Source organism: Anolis carolinensis, chromosome 4 (genome assembly GCF_035594765.1).
Source record: "Anolis carolinensis isolate JA03-04 chromosome 4, rAnoCar3.1.pri, whole genome shotgun sequence".
NCBI classification, from domain to species: domain Eukaryota; kingdom Metazoa; phylum Chordata; class Lepidosauria; order Squamata; family Dactyloidae; genus Anolis; species Anolis carolinensis.
Window position 1 is genome coordinate 80,818,138 of NC_085844.1, and position 14,912 is coordinate 80,833,049.

A 14,912-nucleotide genomic window follows, 5' to 3' on the forward strand; every position below is an offset into this window, starting at 1 on the left:
AGCTCAGTCTGCATTATACGAGTTTACACTGATCATATAATTTTCCTTTCATAATTCTGTGAACCACCCACTCCTCTGCTTCTAAACCTCTATTTTATTCACAGAAACACTTCTGAAAATGTCTCCCCATCACCCTCAACATGCCCGCACTCGGAGGGAGATCCTGAGTGAGATGCAGAAAGTGGCACTGTTTAAGATTGAGAGTTATTGGCTGCCTAACTTCTACATTCACTGCAAGCTGAGCATGGAGAATGAGCCAAAATGCCGCCATTTGCTCAAGGAATATCAAGAACGGTTACAAAGAGGAAGCGCTCCAAGGTATTCCCTGTCTCCTTCACTGACAATGACCATCAGAGCAAGTTGCCCTACAACCACATCATACTCCAGCATGAAAAGCAAGAAGATGGCCTGGGAACACATCAGGGGCAGAGTTGTTTCCCGCAAAGGGAAACGTAAGGGCCACCGGAAACAAAGATCACGCAAAAGCAGTCCAGCAGACAGGAAGCGCCACCACTCTGGGAAGCATTCCACCAATCCAAGTCCAACTTCTTGTCAAGCAGATCATGACAAGGATGTTGAGACCAATTCCGATATATTACCAAGCTTCAAAAGCAGTCCAAATAGCCCAGGTGGTTTCTCCCCCTCTCCTGTGGCCGATGAGATTGCTGAGATGGGCACTGTGAGTAGATTACGCTCCTCCACTCCAATGGTCCAGTTTCCCTCGATGCTTGCTTTGAAGACTCTTGTGAAGTCTCCCATGTGCTTAGACTTCCTTCCTTGGGCACTCACTGCTGACAAATGTGCAGGGCGCCCCTTTCGAGACTTTTTACTTTCTCGGACTTATGCCATGGAGGTGCACCTCCTCGATCTGTGGCATGACCTGGAGGACTTCCTGCGCATGATGTTGTGCTCCCTTGGTGAAGGGAACATCCTTCTGCGCCACGTCATGGGGGAAAGGATATGCGAGCTCTACCTGACCCAGAACAACAACTGGCACCTTCCTTTGAAGCTCACAACTCTCAGGAATTTACAGAATCTCTTGCCTTCCGGACACGTTATACCATGGGTGCTCAAGGCACAGAAGGAAATCTGCAAGGTGGGAAATCTTCCTTTCGCTCATTGACAATTAACAGCAAGAAGCATTCTTAATATTCCACACAGTGTGGCCTGTGCACTAATACATTTCCCATTCCCCTCCTCTTGTTCCTTTTATCTTTTTCTCCAAATTAGGACTCAAGGTGTCTGACCATGTTTTAAAAAGAGTAGTTAAGGTACTGTTCCATTATCTGGGTGAAGGCCACTAGGGGGTGCTAGAGAGAGAGAAGGATAGTCCATTTTATGAGAGGTTTAAAAGGGGGCTGTAGGAGTAAAATCATTTCCCCCTGTTTTCCTGTTATTCTCCTCACCCATGTCCCCATCATGGAAATAACCCCCGTTTATTATATGTTTATGTAAGGAGCCCCGGTGGCGAAGTGCGTTAAAGCACTGAGCTGGAGACCGAAAGGTCCCAGGTTCAAACCCCGGGAGCAGCGTGAGCGGCCGCTGTTAGCTCCAGCTCCTGCCAACCTAGCAGTTCGAAAGCATGCCAATGTGAGTAGATCAATGGGTACCGCTCCGGCGGGAAGGTAGCGGCGCTCCATGCAGTCATGCCGGCCACATGACCTTGGAGGTGACTACAAACAACGCCGGCTCTTCAGCTTAGAAATGGAGATGAACACCAACCCCCCAGAGTCAGACATGACTGGACTTAACGTCAGGGGAAACCTTTACCTATGATATGGAAAGAGGGGAGGGGGCATAACTAGGAAAAATGGTTTTCCTCCTTCAACTCCCCCTCCATAAAATTGGCTATCCTTCTCTCTCTACCACCTCCTAGTGGCCTCCGCCTGGATAATGGAACAGTACTGTAGTTAAAAACAGACAAATACAAGGGCTATCCAGAAAGTAGATTACGTTTTGGAATTAAAAATGAACAAAGTATAGTAGAAAACATTTACCATATACAGTTGAAAGCCACACAAAAATACCACTTCTCAACATAGTTGCCATTCAAATCTAGGTACTTATCATAGCAATGAATGCACTTGGAAACTTCCCCCACAACACTTTCCCGCTTGCGTCCTCAACCCCTTCTGCAGCTGCGCAGTGTCGCCAAAACTCTGCGTTGCCGCTTGGTTGAAGATGCTACCATTAGCCCAGAAAAGCCACGCCACTTCCCAAGAAGAGCTTGATTATTGGGGGGCAGAGCTGACATGAGAAGAGGGGCGAAGCCCAGAAGAGGCTGATCCCCATGTGTGGCCCCTCCCTCCAGGGCCTGCAACTCACCTTTCCAGTCCTGGCGCGGTTCAAGGGAGAAGAAGGTCCATTTGGTTGGGGCAATACCTCCAGCCCCTCCGTCCTGAGTGCTTTTCTGGGCTAATGGTAGCGTCCTCAACCAAGCGGCAATGCAGCGTTTTGGCAGCGTACTGTTTTATGTGTAGGGGCTAATGACGACCATGGGGCTGACTCAAGTTATATCTGGGCCCACACATCAGGCGGGACACACGTTGGACCTGGTTTTTATTGTGGACAGTGGGACAGTCAGAGTGGAAGAGCAAAATATTCTTCCATTGTCATGGTCTGACCATCATCTGATCTGTTTAAGTTTCGCCGTGGCTTCTAACCTCCGCAGGGGTGGTGGACCCATTAAGATGGTCCGCCCCAGGAGGCTGATGGATCCGGATGGACTTCTGAGGTCTCTTGGGGATCTTCCTGTTCTGGAGACTGGCGATCCTGTTGATGTCCTGGCTGATCGTTATAACAGCGAGTTGGCAAGGGCACTTGACACGATCGCTCCCGAACGTCCCCTTTCGCTGCGTAGAGTCACGTCGACTCCTTGGTTCACTGAGGAGCTGGCTGTGATGAAGCGTACGAGGAGGGGACTAGAGTGCATCTGGAGAAAATCTCAGGATGTGTCCGACCAAGCACGGGCTAAAGCCGCTATTAAGGCTTACTCCGTGGCTCTGCGAGCAGCCAGGAAAGCTTTCACGACTGCCCGCATAGCGTCTGCAGCCAATAGGCCATCGGAGTTGTTCCGAGTTGTTGGAGAGCTCCTGCGGCCTCCTGAGGCCCAGGAGCTTCCCGATGACTTGGCAACTCGGTGTAGCGATTTCGCACACCATTTCGCAGGCAAAGTTGCTCAGATACGTCATGAGTTGGACTCCAGCTTGACTGTGGTTTCAGCGGAGGTAACCGAGGCACCTGTCGGTTCCATCTTATGGGATTCTTTCCGGCTTGTTCTTCCTGATGACGTGGAGGGGATTCTTGGGTCTGTGAGGGCGACCACTTGTGCTCTGGATCCTTGTCCCTCTTGGTTGGTTAAACTGGCCAAAGATGGGCTGTTGGAGTGGTTTGTGGCCATAATAAATGCCTCCTTGGGTCAGGGGTCATTTCCATCCTGTTTTAAGCAAGCGGTGGTAAAACCGTTGCTAAAAAAGACCTCGCTAGACCCATTGGTTTGTGACAATTACAGACCAATCTCCAACCTTCCATTTTTGGGCAAGGTTCTGGAGCGGGTGGTTGCCACGCAGCTCCAGGAGTTCCTCGATGACACTGATTTTCTGGACCGCTCGCAGTCGGGCTTCAGGCCTGGGCACAGTACCGAGACGGCTTTGGTCGCCTTGGTGGATGACCTCCGCAGGGAGCTGGACAGGGGGAGTGTGACCCTGCTGGTTCTCCTGGATATCTCAGCGGCTTTCGATACCATCGACCATGGTATCCTTCTGGGGAGGCTCTCCGGGATGGGGCTCGGGGGCACGGTTCTGCTGTGGCTCCAGTCCTTCCTGGAGGGTCGTTCCCAGATGGTGAAGCTGGGGGACACCTGCTCAGACCCCTGGCCATTGACCTGTGGGGTTCCGCAGGGGTCTATTTTATCCCCCATGCTATTTAACATCTACATGAAACCGCTGGGAGAGGTCATCCGGAGTTTTGGAGGGCGTTGCCATCTCTACGCAGATGACACGCAAATCCACTACTCGTTCCCACCTGACTCCAAGGAAGCCCCTCGGATGCTGAACCAGTGCCTGGCCGCTGTGGCGGACTGGATGAGGAGGAACAAGCTGAGGATCAATCCTGACAAGACAGAGGCCCTCCTGGTCAATCGTGCGTCGGATCGGGGTATTGGGTGGCAACCTGTGCTGGACGGGGTTGCACTCCCCCTGAAATCACAGGTCCGCAGTTTGGGGGTCCTCCTGGATTCAGCGTTGACGCTTGAGGCTCAGGTGTCGGCGGTGGCCGGGAGGGCCTTCGCACAACTCAAACTTGTGCGCCAACTGCGACCATACCTCGTGAAGTCTGATTTGACCACGGTGGTCCATGCCCTAGTTACCTCCAGACTGGACTACTGTAATGCACTCTACGTGGGGCTTCCCTTGAAGACGGCCCGGAAATTACAACTGGTCCAACGCTCGGCAGCCAGATTAATAACGGGGGCAAATTACAGGGAGAGATCCACTCCCTTGTTTAAGGAGCTCCACTGGCTGCCGTTCATCTTCCGGTCCCAATTCAAGGTGCAGACCATCATCTATAAAGCCCTGAACGGTTTGGGACCCACCTACCTCCATGATCGTATCTCCTTCCATAAACCTGCCCGTTCCTTGCGATCATCCGGAGAGGCCCTGTTATCACCATTGCCTATATCCCAGGCTCGCCTTGTAAGCACAAGGGAGAGGGCCTTCTCTGCTGTGGCCCCCCGATTGTGGAACTCACTTCCCACTGAAATAAGGCAAGCTCCCACTCTGTTAGCTTTTAGGAGAGAATTAAAAACATGGCTCTTCCATTGTGCTTTCGGTGAGTAATGTCTGTCATATATCTCCGTATTACTCCCCTCCGAACTTCTATCCTCCAGATTACCCCTTCCAAATGTCCCTGCCCATAGTGGAGTACTTCTTTGTCCCTCTCACTCCGGGTTTTATCTTTGTGTTCAAGTGGCCTGCCCTTGATTTATAGTTTTTTTTTTTTTTCTTGATTTCTTGATGTTCTGTTTATTATTATTTATTGTATTTTAAATGGTGTTATGATATGTTGTTCTTATATTTTATTATGTTGTATTGCTCTGGGCATGGCCCCATGTTAGCCGCCCCGAGTCCCCATTGGGGAGATGGTGGCGGGGTATAAATAAAGTTTTATTATTATTATTATTATTAATTTAACTAATTTACGACACCATAAAACCTTCCAGCAGCATGCGGAAGAATGAGGAAGTACTCCATCAAGGACTTGGTATCACAAGTGGACAGTGAAGTGGCAGCTCTTCCTGTGGCCGGAATCGAGCATACCCTCCTGAAGCCAGAAGCTGGAATGTTTAATTGCCTCTGTGTCTGTTTATATATGTTGTATGTCTAATGGGATTGAATGTTTGCCATGTATATGTGCCTTGCGATCTGCCCTGAGTCCCCTTCGAGGTGAGAAGGGTGGAATATAAATACTGTAAATAAATAAATAAATAAATAAATATTTCATAGGATATGTTTAGATGATTGTGTGTTTTTAGTGATGTTGTAACCCGCCTCAAACCACGAGAAGATCTGGGTAAGAAATAAAATTACTATTATTATTATTATTATTATTATTATTATTATTATTATTACTACAGTAGAGTCTCGCTTATCCAACGTAAACGGGCCGGCAGAATGTTGGATAAGCGAATATGTTGGATAATAAGGAGAGATTAAGGAAAAGCCTATTAAACACCAAATTAGGTTATGATTTTACAAATTAAGCACCAAAACATCATGTTATACAACAAATTTGACAGAAAAAGCAGTTCAATATGCAGTAATGCTATGTAGTAATTACAGTATTTACGAATTTAGCACCAAAATATCACGATGTTTTGAAATCATTGACTACAAAAATGCGTTGGATAATCCAGAACGTTGGATAAGTGAGTGTTGGATAAGTGAGACTCTACTGTATTATTATTATTATTATTATTATTATTATTCGTGTCAGTAGCGACTTGAGAAACTGCAAGTCACTTCTGGTGTGAGAGAATTGGCCGTCTGCAAGGACGTTGCCCAGGGGATGGCCAGATGTTTTGATGTTTTTACCATCCTTGTGGGAGGCTTCTCTCATGTCCCCACATGAAGCTGGAGCTGATAGAGGGAGCTCATCCGCGCTCTCCCCGGGTGGGATTCGAACCTGGCAGCTTTCAGATCAGCAACCCAACCTTCAAGTCACAAGGCTTTAATCCACTATGCCATTGAGGGCTCCATTATTATTATTAATGGCTACTGTTTGAATCAAAGAAAAAAACTTTCATTCTCATTTCACAATGGTTGACTAATTAGGAGGGCTTACAGGAAGAGAGCATCTATTTACAACTGTTTTCTTGCTCTTTTAGATACTCAGCTTTCTCTATGAGGATTTCCTTCAGCATGATGACAAAATGTTTCTGTTTTATGTGGTAAGCATAGAACTAACTGTTTGGAACCAATGGAAACTTCATCCTAAACCCCTGACCTTATTGGAGTTTGACCAGGGACTTGCATGAGGCATTCCTTTTTGTACATGAAAGAGGGGTTCAGCACAGAGAGATAACTCAAAGAGCCTTGGTTAAAAACAGTGGGTTTGTAAAAAGTCCAAAATATGTGGAGGGTGCCAGTCTAGAAAATGCTGTTTCAAACATTCCTGCTCATATATCTTTGCAGAGTGGGAAGGAAAAGAAAACTTGCGAAGAATCACCTTACCAACATGACGAGAGCCTCCGACTGGTCAGAAGGATAATTGAATCAATGCATCTGAGCCAGGCCTTGGCTGGCATGAGAGACTTTGATCTACTTTCTGGAGAGCACTGGCGACTGCTGGGCACCCAGGATCTGAACACGGGGGGCTCCGTCTTCATGGAGGTGGAGCCTGTTGTATGGAAACATGGTAAAAATAAGGGCCATCTCATGGTTCAGTCAGGAGAAGGGTTATATGGGACAAGAAGCCTTGGTAGGGATGGCCACTGGAGCGCACCTATACATGATTGTGTGTGTGTTTAACTGTATAATATCATGTCTTCTACCCTAAAACTATCTTAGCAATTGTAGCTTTTCTGACTGAAATTTGCATGCATGCAATCCTCAAAATTGTGATTTGATTGAATACACTGATTTCATATCTAATTGCTCAGATGAGTTTAAGATGAGTATATAGTCAGTCCTTTACATGCACTAGTGTTAGGGGCTTAGGACACCCATAAAAGTGCTATTTTTTTAATTTAAGGGAACATCTCTCTAGAAATATCTAGGTCTTCCAGCATGGCTCTGTGGTCATATGGAAGCTTAACACAGAAACTCATTGGAGGTCCTAGAGCAGAGCTTTCCAAACACTTCATGTTGGTGACACATTTTAGACCAGCCCCCTCTTCCGCCACTTCTCTGGGCGTTAGGACAAGGCAAAGCCCTGTCCTGATGCTGGCAGAAGAGAGAGTCAGACAGGAGCTGAAGGCTGGGCTGGGACGGAGGGCTAGGTTAGGAAAGAGGGCAGGGCGGGCCTGGGAGGAGACGGTGCTGAAGCGGGACAGGCCCAGGAGAAAGCAGGGCTGGGATGGGGCATGCCCAGGAGAGGGTGGGGCAAGGAGCTGGGGGTGCAAGGGGCAAGAGGGGTGGGGTCAGATCACCCTCTGGCTTTCCTCCCAGCATAAGAATGGAGCTGCTCGCCCCATCCTTATGCTGGGAGGAGGCTGAAGCTTTGGAGCTCCTTCAGCTACTGTCTGCCTCTCCCTTCTGCCAGCATAAGGAGAAGGCCTTGACTTGTCCTAATGCCAGGAGAAGGGAGAAGCAGGTGGTGGAGGAGGGGGCTTTGGAGCTCCTTTGGACACCACCTGCCTCTTCTCCCAGGCCAGGCTTCTCCCGGCATCAGGATGGGGCCATGCTATTAGGAATATATTCATAACCTGTTAGGATTATGATACCAATATGGTTAGATATTGGTGCAGATTAACAAAAATACAGAAGTCTAGGGGTTTATGTGAGCAGAGGTGAGAAAAAGCAAAAATAGCCAGCCTCCCTTTCCCTTTAAAGAGTCATGTGCATAAAATAAGCATCAGAGACATCAAAAGTAAAATAGTAAAAATATGTTTACTCACAATCTTGTATGATGATGGTCATACAGGTAAAAACATATTGGTTCCAAGAGAATACAGTTCAGGATACTACATATCTCTTAACAAGAAGTTAACATTAGGCAGCATGGCTGGATCAAGAAGGAGGAAGAGGTGAAAAGAGAGAACAAAAGAAAGTCTCTTCTTTTATGCCCCAAATTCTAAAGGCATATGTATACTCCCATTTCCCACATCACATGCAAAACCCCTAAAATGGTGCCATCAACTCTGGAATGCAGCTTTGGCTTCAGGTTACTAAGCAATGAACAAAACTAACTACATAAACCATCTCACATTGAAAATGCATGCATGATTGCTAGATAACCCAACACATGCCTCTCCCAGATTAGTTTAGTGTTTACACCTTATTTTTTGTTATTTAATATTTAATGTTTATTTTACTTAAGTGATATTTGTCTTTACTGTTCGAATACACAGAAAGGGAGAGGCAGGCAAGGGCGCTTTGGAGCTCCCTCGGTCCCTGCCTTCCTCCTCCCCAGGGCCAGGCTTCTCCTGGCATCAGGATGGGCCACGCCTCTCCTGACACCAGGAAAAGGGAGAGACAGGTGGCGAGGAGGGGACTTTGGAGCTCCCTTGGCCCCCACCTGCATCCTTCCCTGGGCTGTGTTTCTCCTAGCATCAGGACAGGGCTGCTCACCCCATCCTAATGCTGGGAGGAGGGCCCGAGGAAGGCACGCGTTGGACGGAGAGCACTCCAGAGGGCTCCCAGCCGCCATGTGCCTTCCTCATTCTTTCAGTATAACAACATGGTGAGCTGCCACATCCTTATGCCCAGAGGATGGGGGAAATTTGGAGGGCCGGGCATGAGTGCCCACACACCCCAACTAGGGTTGCCAGATTTGTCATGCCTCACGGCAATTCCGATGGTCATGTGACAAGGCCCTCGGTGTTTAATTGCTTAGTGGTGGCCACTAAATGTGTTAGTGATGTCTATGCTTCTTGACTCATCAACAGACTACAACAACATGGCCTTTGATGAGTTGGCTTGGTTGAATCCCAAGATGGCTGTGGAACTTTTGAGTGAGAACTTCAAGACCTTCTGCAAGTCATGTGAAATTGGTGGTGAGTCCCTGGGGCTTTGGTTAGTTTGGTTCCCATGGGAATTGGGAGGAGAACAGAAAGTTACAGAAATGTGGACAAAATGCTTTGCCTGAGAAGGAAAATCAATAAGGGAGTGCAAAACAGGTTTCCTATAGACTACTTATATCAAATGCAAGGCCCACGGACTGAATCTAGCCCACCACATCATTTTATGTGACCTGCAAGGCTTTCAATATCAGGGAAACATAGTTACATTTATACAGTCTTAGAATTATAAATTGCTCTTTGAAGGAAACCATAAAGCTGATGTGGCCCTCACTGAAAATGGGTTTGACACCACTGCTATAGACAATCTATATAAATAAAAATGCAATGTCTGTCAGTGAGGGACCTCATATCTTCCAAACTACTTCACCGATCACTATGAAATCAAATTGCCTTGGATTTTAAGCCTACTCTCACAAACCTGACACACTTGAGAAAGGTAAAATCAAACCCCTAAGCAACAGCCAATCGGTCTCCTCCCTTCGCTAGCGTCCTAACAGATGGCTCCTCCCCTTAGCAATGGCCAAGCACTCCTCTCCTCCCTTAGCAGCTATCCTAACAGACGTCTCCATTCCTTAGCAATGGCACAAGAAACTGACACGAGCCTCCACCCTTTAGCAACCAATGTGGGTGGAGCCGCTAGACCTGCCTCCTCGCCACTCACTAGGAATTATGTGAGGCCGAGGCTCTGAGGCCTAGCCACAAAAATGGTTTCAGGAGCGACTTCAGAAACAGCAAATCTCTTCTGATGTGAGACAATTGGTCATCAGCAAGGATGTTACCCAGGGTCACCCGAATGTTTTACCAACCTGTGGGAGGCTTCTCTTTATGTATCTGAGGAAGGTCCAGGGTGGGAGAAATAACTCTTTTCTGCTACAGGCAAGTGTGAATGTTGCAATTGGCCAGCTTGATCAACATTCAATAGCCTTGCTGCTTCAAACCCTAGCTACTTCCTACCTGAGAGAATCCTTTTTTTGGGAAGTGTAAGCTGGCCCTCATTGATTCATGTCTGGTATTCCACTGTTTTCTGAGTGATGTTCTTTATTAACTGCAAGAAATGTTGCAATTGGCCAACTTGATTAGCATTCAATAACCTTCCCGCTTCTGGTGTGAGAGAACTGGCCGTCACCAGGATGTTGCCCAGGGGACACCTGCATGTTTTACCATCCTGTGGGAACCTTCTCTTTATATATCTGTGGAAGGTACAGGGTGCGAGAAAGAACTCTTTTCTGTGTTTTTTTAATTGAACCAGACTGGGCCATAGCAACACGTGGCTGGGTACAGCTAGTGTTAAATAAAATTATTTTGTGTTAAAGCCATGAGATCTTGCAAGATTATCAACATCATGATGCCTCAGAAAGCAGCCTTGGCTCTAAACTTTCTGAGCATTCCTTGATCATAGCAGATAGCTCCCTAGAACAAGTGTAGTTATGACAAGATTTGCATTCACCTGGAGATATTGCTTCACATTCCCTACAGGAGTTTTTATCCGGCCAATAGTTGCAAGAAGGAGTCTTCATTGGACCAGATCAAGTTTGTCATTTATGAGGAAAGGGCCACCTTCAAGAAAGCCCCTGGTAAAGCCCAGGTATGGCACTAGCATACCATAGGGAAAATGTGTGGTTGTATATTTTCTCAGTCAGATGCATGCTACTGTCATCAGAAGTATCTGAATGCAGTTTACATGCCCCTGATTATTCAGAAAATGGCAGTTGCAGAAAAGCTTGAGCAGCCAGGAGGAAATGTAACTCTTTGTTGCCCTGGCACACTGTCCATAAAAATGGAGTCCCTGAAACTGTCATTGTCATTTCTAGGAAACCTCCATTGGTGGAGTGGGTGGGTGAGAGTGTAAAATCACTCAAAATGCAAAGAGTGTAAAATTGATTGTTGGGGACAAAGAGCAATAAATGTCAGGTAATGAAATGATGCTATTCGAGACAGAAAAATATAACCTGTCTCAAGCTCACTGTCTAAGCTTTACAGAGAAATGAAAGATTTTTGACTTATTTGACAAGTGTGAAATTGTCAAATAATACAACTATAGTATTATCACACTGACTATCATAAGGATTGGGAATTTGATTTTAATAGAAGTGTAGATTTCCAGGGATTTAAAAATAGTGCAACAAACACTGCAGTCACTATGCTGGAACAGAGACCACTTGTGGAGCCAATGTGGTGAAGGGTTGTTTTTTGTAATTGATGCCCCACCTACATCTGTACTTGAATTGTATGAAAGCTTTCCTTGTATCCAAACTGAATAGCTTTGCTACCTGCAACAATGACTTCCACTGGGCACTCTTGTACTAGAATAGGGAATGATTGAGAAAAAACATAATTCCACTTATTTGTCCCCATTTCCTGTCCTCCATTTGCAACATAAAGTTTGTTCATGACTGTACTAAACATAATTTCAAAGGAAGAGCTGTTCTCCTCACAGGGCCGGTCGGAGATAAATTTAAATATTAAGCGGGGGTGCTGAAAAGCGCCCCCCACCGGCCCCGCCTCCTGCGCCCTGGCCCCGCCTCCCACCCAGCGTGCCCTGGCCCCGCCTCCCACGCAGCGTGGGAGGCGCGGCCAGAGTTGGAAAGAGGGAGGCTTCGCTGCCCGGGGAGGGGAGGAGGGGATCCCTCCTCCCCTTCCCGGGCGGCGAAAGAGGGAGCCACAAGGCCAGGGCGCACTGATCGGGCGGCGGGGCACCGTCAGAGCGGTGCCCCGCCTCCCGCCCAGCCTGACGGCGCCCCCCGGGACCTGCGCCCGAGGCGGCGGCATCACGTGGCCTCTATGGTGGGGCCGGCCCTGTCTCCTCAGCAACCTGGAACATTATCATGCAAGGTTTGCAACACAAGTTGCAGTCTCCACATCCATGAGCAGAACCACTTATCATCACATAGCGATATTCATTCCAAGTCAGTGTTCAACTCATCTGGAACCAGTACTTTTCCAAAAATGAGAAACTCCAATTTTTAGGCAGCTGAAAGCATTTTGAATTTGTGTTCAGAGTGGTTTCAGGTGAATCCAAAGTTTTCCAGCAGCAAGTTTAGGAACGGTACTATGTCACTGCGTATGCTGGGAGTGTAATTTTGAACTGCTTCATTTCCCCATGGCCATAGTGCTAGTTTCATTTGCATTAGATTAGAACAAAGGGAGCACTGAGGCCCCTTCCACACAGCTGAATAAAATCCCATGTTATCTGCTTTGAACTGGAATATATAGCAGTGTGGACTCAGATAACACAGTTTAAAGCAGATATTGTGGAATTTTCCGCCTTGATTTTCTGGGTTATATAGCTCTCAGGAAGGGACCTGACTTTAAAGCCACAACTGTTCTCTTTTGCTCCGATTTCCTTCTTCTTCTTCTTCTTCTTCTTCTTCTTCTTCTGCTTCTGCTTCTGCTTCTGCTTCTGCTTCTTCTTCTGCTTCTAAAAAAATGATTAAACTGCACAGTTTTGGTGCTAATTTCAAGGCATTTATAGAATTTTCTCCTTTTGATTAGGCATTTCCATAGTGTTTGCTAACTTTTCCTTGTTCTTTTGCAAATGTTAAATCAATGTGTTGGAACCATACTGCCATATATTGCAACTTGAGCCAGTTTGGCACTGTAAATATCTCTTTCCCTGCAGAATGTACAAACCTGGGAAAGACTTCTACTTACAAAATGCATGTTTCTTTTTTATCAATGTTTAAAGGGTTTAAAGGGACGGTGCTTGTGTAGTTATGGAAATATGTAATTGCAAAGCCCCAGTATTATGAGATTTTGACCTTATGGGTGTGGTTCTCAACCTGGGGTCCCCAGATGTTTTTGGTCTTCAAATCCCAGAAATCCTTACAGCTGGTTAACTGGCTGGGATTTCTGGGAGTTGTAGGCCAAAAACATCTGGGGACCCCAGGTTGAGAACCACTGCCTTACGGGTTTGCACAATTCATCCAGAAAACAAGTGCGGAGGCATGGACAAACAGGCAATGTGTAGATTGAGAGGAGACATGTCTCAGCAGTTGCAGTAAGGTAAAGTGCTTGTAAGTTTCTTTTCAAGCACTTGGGGAACTGACTGGTGCAATATGAAGAGCTGCTGGCATGCTCCAGCTCACAACCAAGATGGGTTTGCAATGGCAAATTCATTTTTAGAGCCTTGTGTAATACCGTCCCTGGTCTCTCTTTGACTTTTCCAGATCACTTACAGATTTGCTTCAGAACCCCACTCATCTGGATTACTTCAGGCATTTCCTCAAGATGAATAATGCTGAAACCCCACTCCTTTTTGTGATGTCTGTGGATGAAATCGCAAATGAGACCAATACCAGGATTCAGCGTATTCTCATCCAAGAATGTGTTAGGACTTACTTCTTCAACCCAGTCCCAGCTGGTATGTAAGCTAAGTTGGAATGGTACTATGCTCTGGCCAACAAGTACCAGCAAATCAATCCACAAGCCATAGGCACAGATTTGGAGAGGCAGCATGGTGTAGTGGTTTGAGGGTTGAACTAAGACACTGGAAGCCCAGGGTTTGAATCCCCTCTTGGCAATGGAAACATAATAAGGGACCTTGAGCAAGATTATTTCATTTTTAACCGCCTTTAAACAAATTCTACCAAGAGAGAGTTGCTTTAGGGTTGCCAAAATTCAGAAATGACTTGAAGGCATACAGCAAAGGAAGCATGTCCTTTGCATTGTATGCCAAATTGCCCTCTGACTCAAGAGGAGCTTTCACCTGTCTTGTCACCTATCACTCAGGATGTGTGCTAGGAATCTCCAGGTCTATTAGCTATCTCACAGGACTATACATTATTGCTAGCTCTAACTTGCTTAGTCCTAATGAATCGAGGGGATTTGTAAATCATCATCATCATCATCATCATCATCATCATCATCATCATCATCATCATCTGGGCATATTGCAGCTGGACAACATCAAGCATGAACATGTCAAAACTGTGGTCAGCAAAGAATACACACAAAGGGTCAGAAAAATTCTCAAAAGCAAGCTCAATGGAGGCAACACCATCAAGGCCATAAACACCTGGGCCATACCTGTCATAAGATATACTGCTGGCATTATAAATTGGACACAGGCGGAACTGGACAATTTGCACAGAAAAACAAGAAAACTCATGACCATTCATCATTCACTGCAATCCCCACAGTGGTTGACTGGCTATATCTGCCTAGAAGATCAGGTGGCAGAGGACTCTTACAAGTAAAACAAGCAGTCAAAAAATGTTGTCGGGCAAATTTGAGGTTCGCCTCAAAGAGCAGGGGCGAACCGATGCCCTCTGACTGCAGGATTCGATCTTGGCCAGCAGGGGCGCTGCGAATTAAAAACCCTATTTCCCACAATAATCTTACCCAGATCTTGAAGAGAGAGAACCGAGTTGCCTTTATTTCGAGTCAGCTGACGCGGATGCCAAGACGCAATCGCTTGCAGTGATGACATGCCCCATAATACAGTGCAGCAATTTTTATAAGCAAAAAGACAGGCGGAGTGATTCAAATCTCCCTCCCCACCTTTATGATTATGATCTGCCAACTGCAAAAGGCCACCCTACTGGGATCTGCACGTATCATCCGAAAATACATCACACAGTCCTAAATGCTTGAGAAGTGTTCGACTTGTGATTTTGTGACACGAAATCCAGCATATCTATCTTGTTTGCTGTGTCATACAACGTCGTTGTGTCAA

The 14,912-nt window shown here is 46.6% G+C and overlaps 1 protein-coding gene across 2 annotated transcripts in view; it reads left to right on the top strand.

Moving 5' to 3' along the window:
* rgsl1 (regulator of G protein signaling like 1) overlaps positions 1 to 14,912 on the top strand; it is a 49,508-nt gene that overhangs the window by 11,271 nt on the left and 23,325 nt on the right. For both annotated transcript variants that reach the window (XM_062980709.1, XM_062980710.1), the window contains exons 7-12: positions 105 to 1,096; positions 6,383 to 6,445; positions 6,690 to 6,912; positions 9,104 to 9,211; positions 10,715 to 10,823; positions 13,405 to 13,598. In XM_062980709.1, coding sequence (XP_062836779.1) covers positions 105 to 1,096; positions 6,383 to 6,445; positions 6,690 to 6,912; positions 9,104 to 9,211; positions 10,715 to 10,823; positions 13,405 to 13,598 — 1,689 coding nt within the window. The remainder of the gene's footprint in view (positions 1 to 104; positions 1,097 to 6,382; positions 6,446 to 6,689; positions 6,913 to 9,103; positions 9,212 to 10,714; positions 10,824 to 13,404; positions 13,599 to 14,912) is intronic.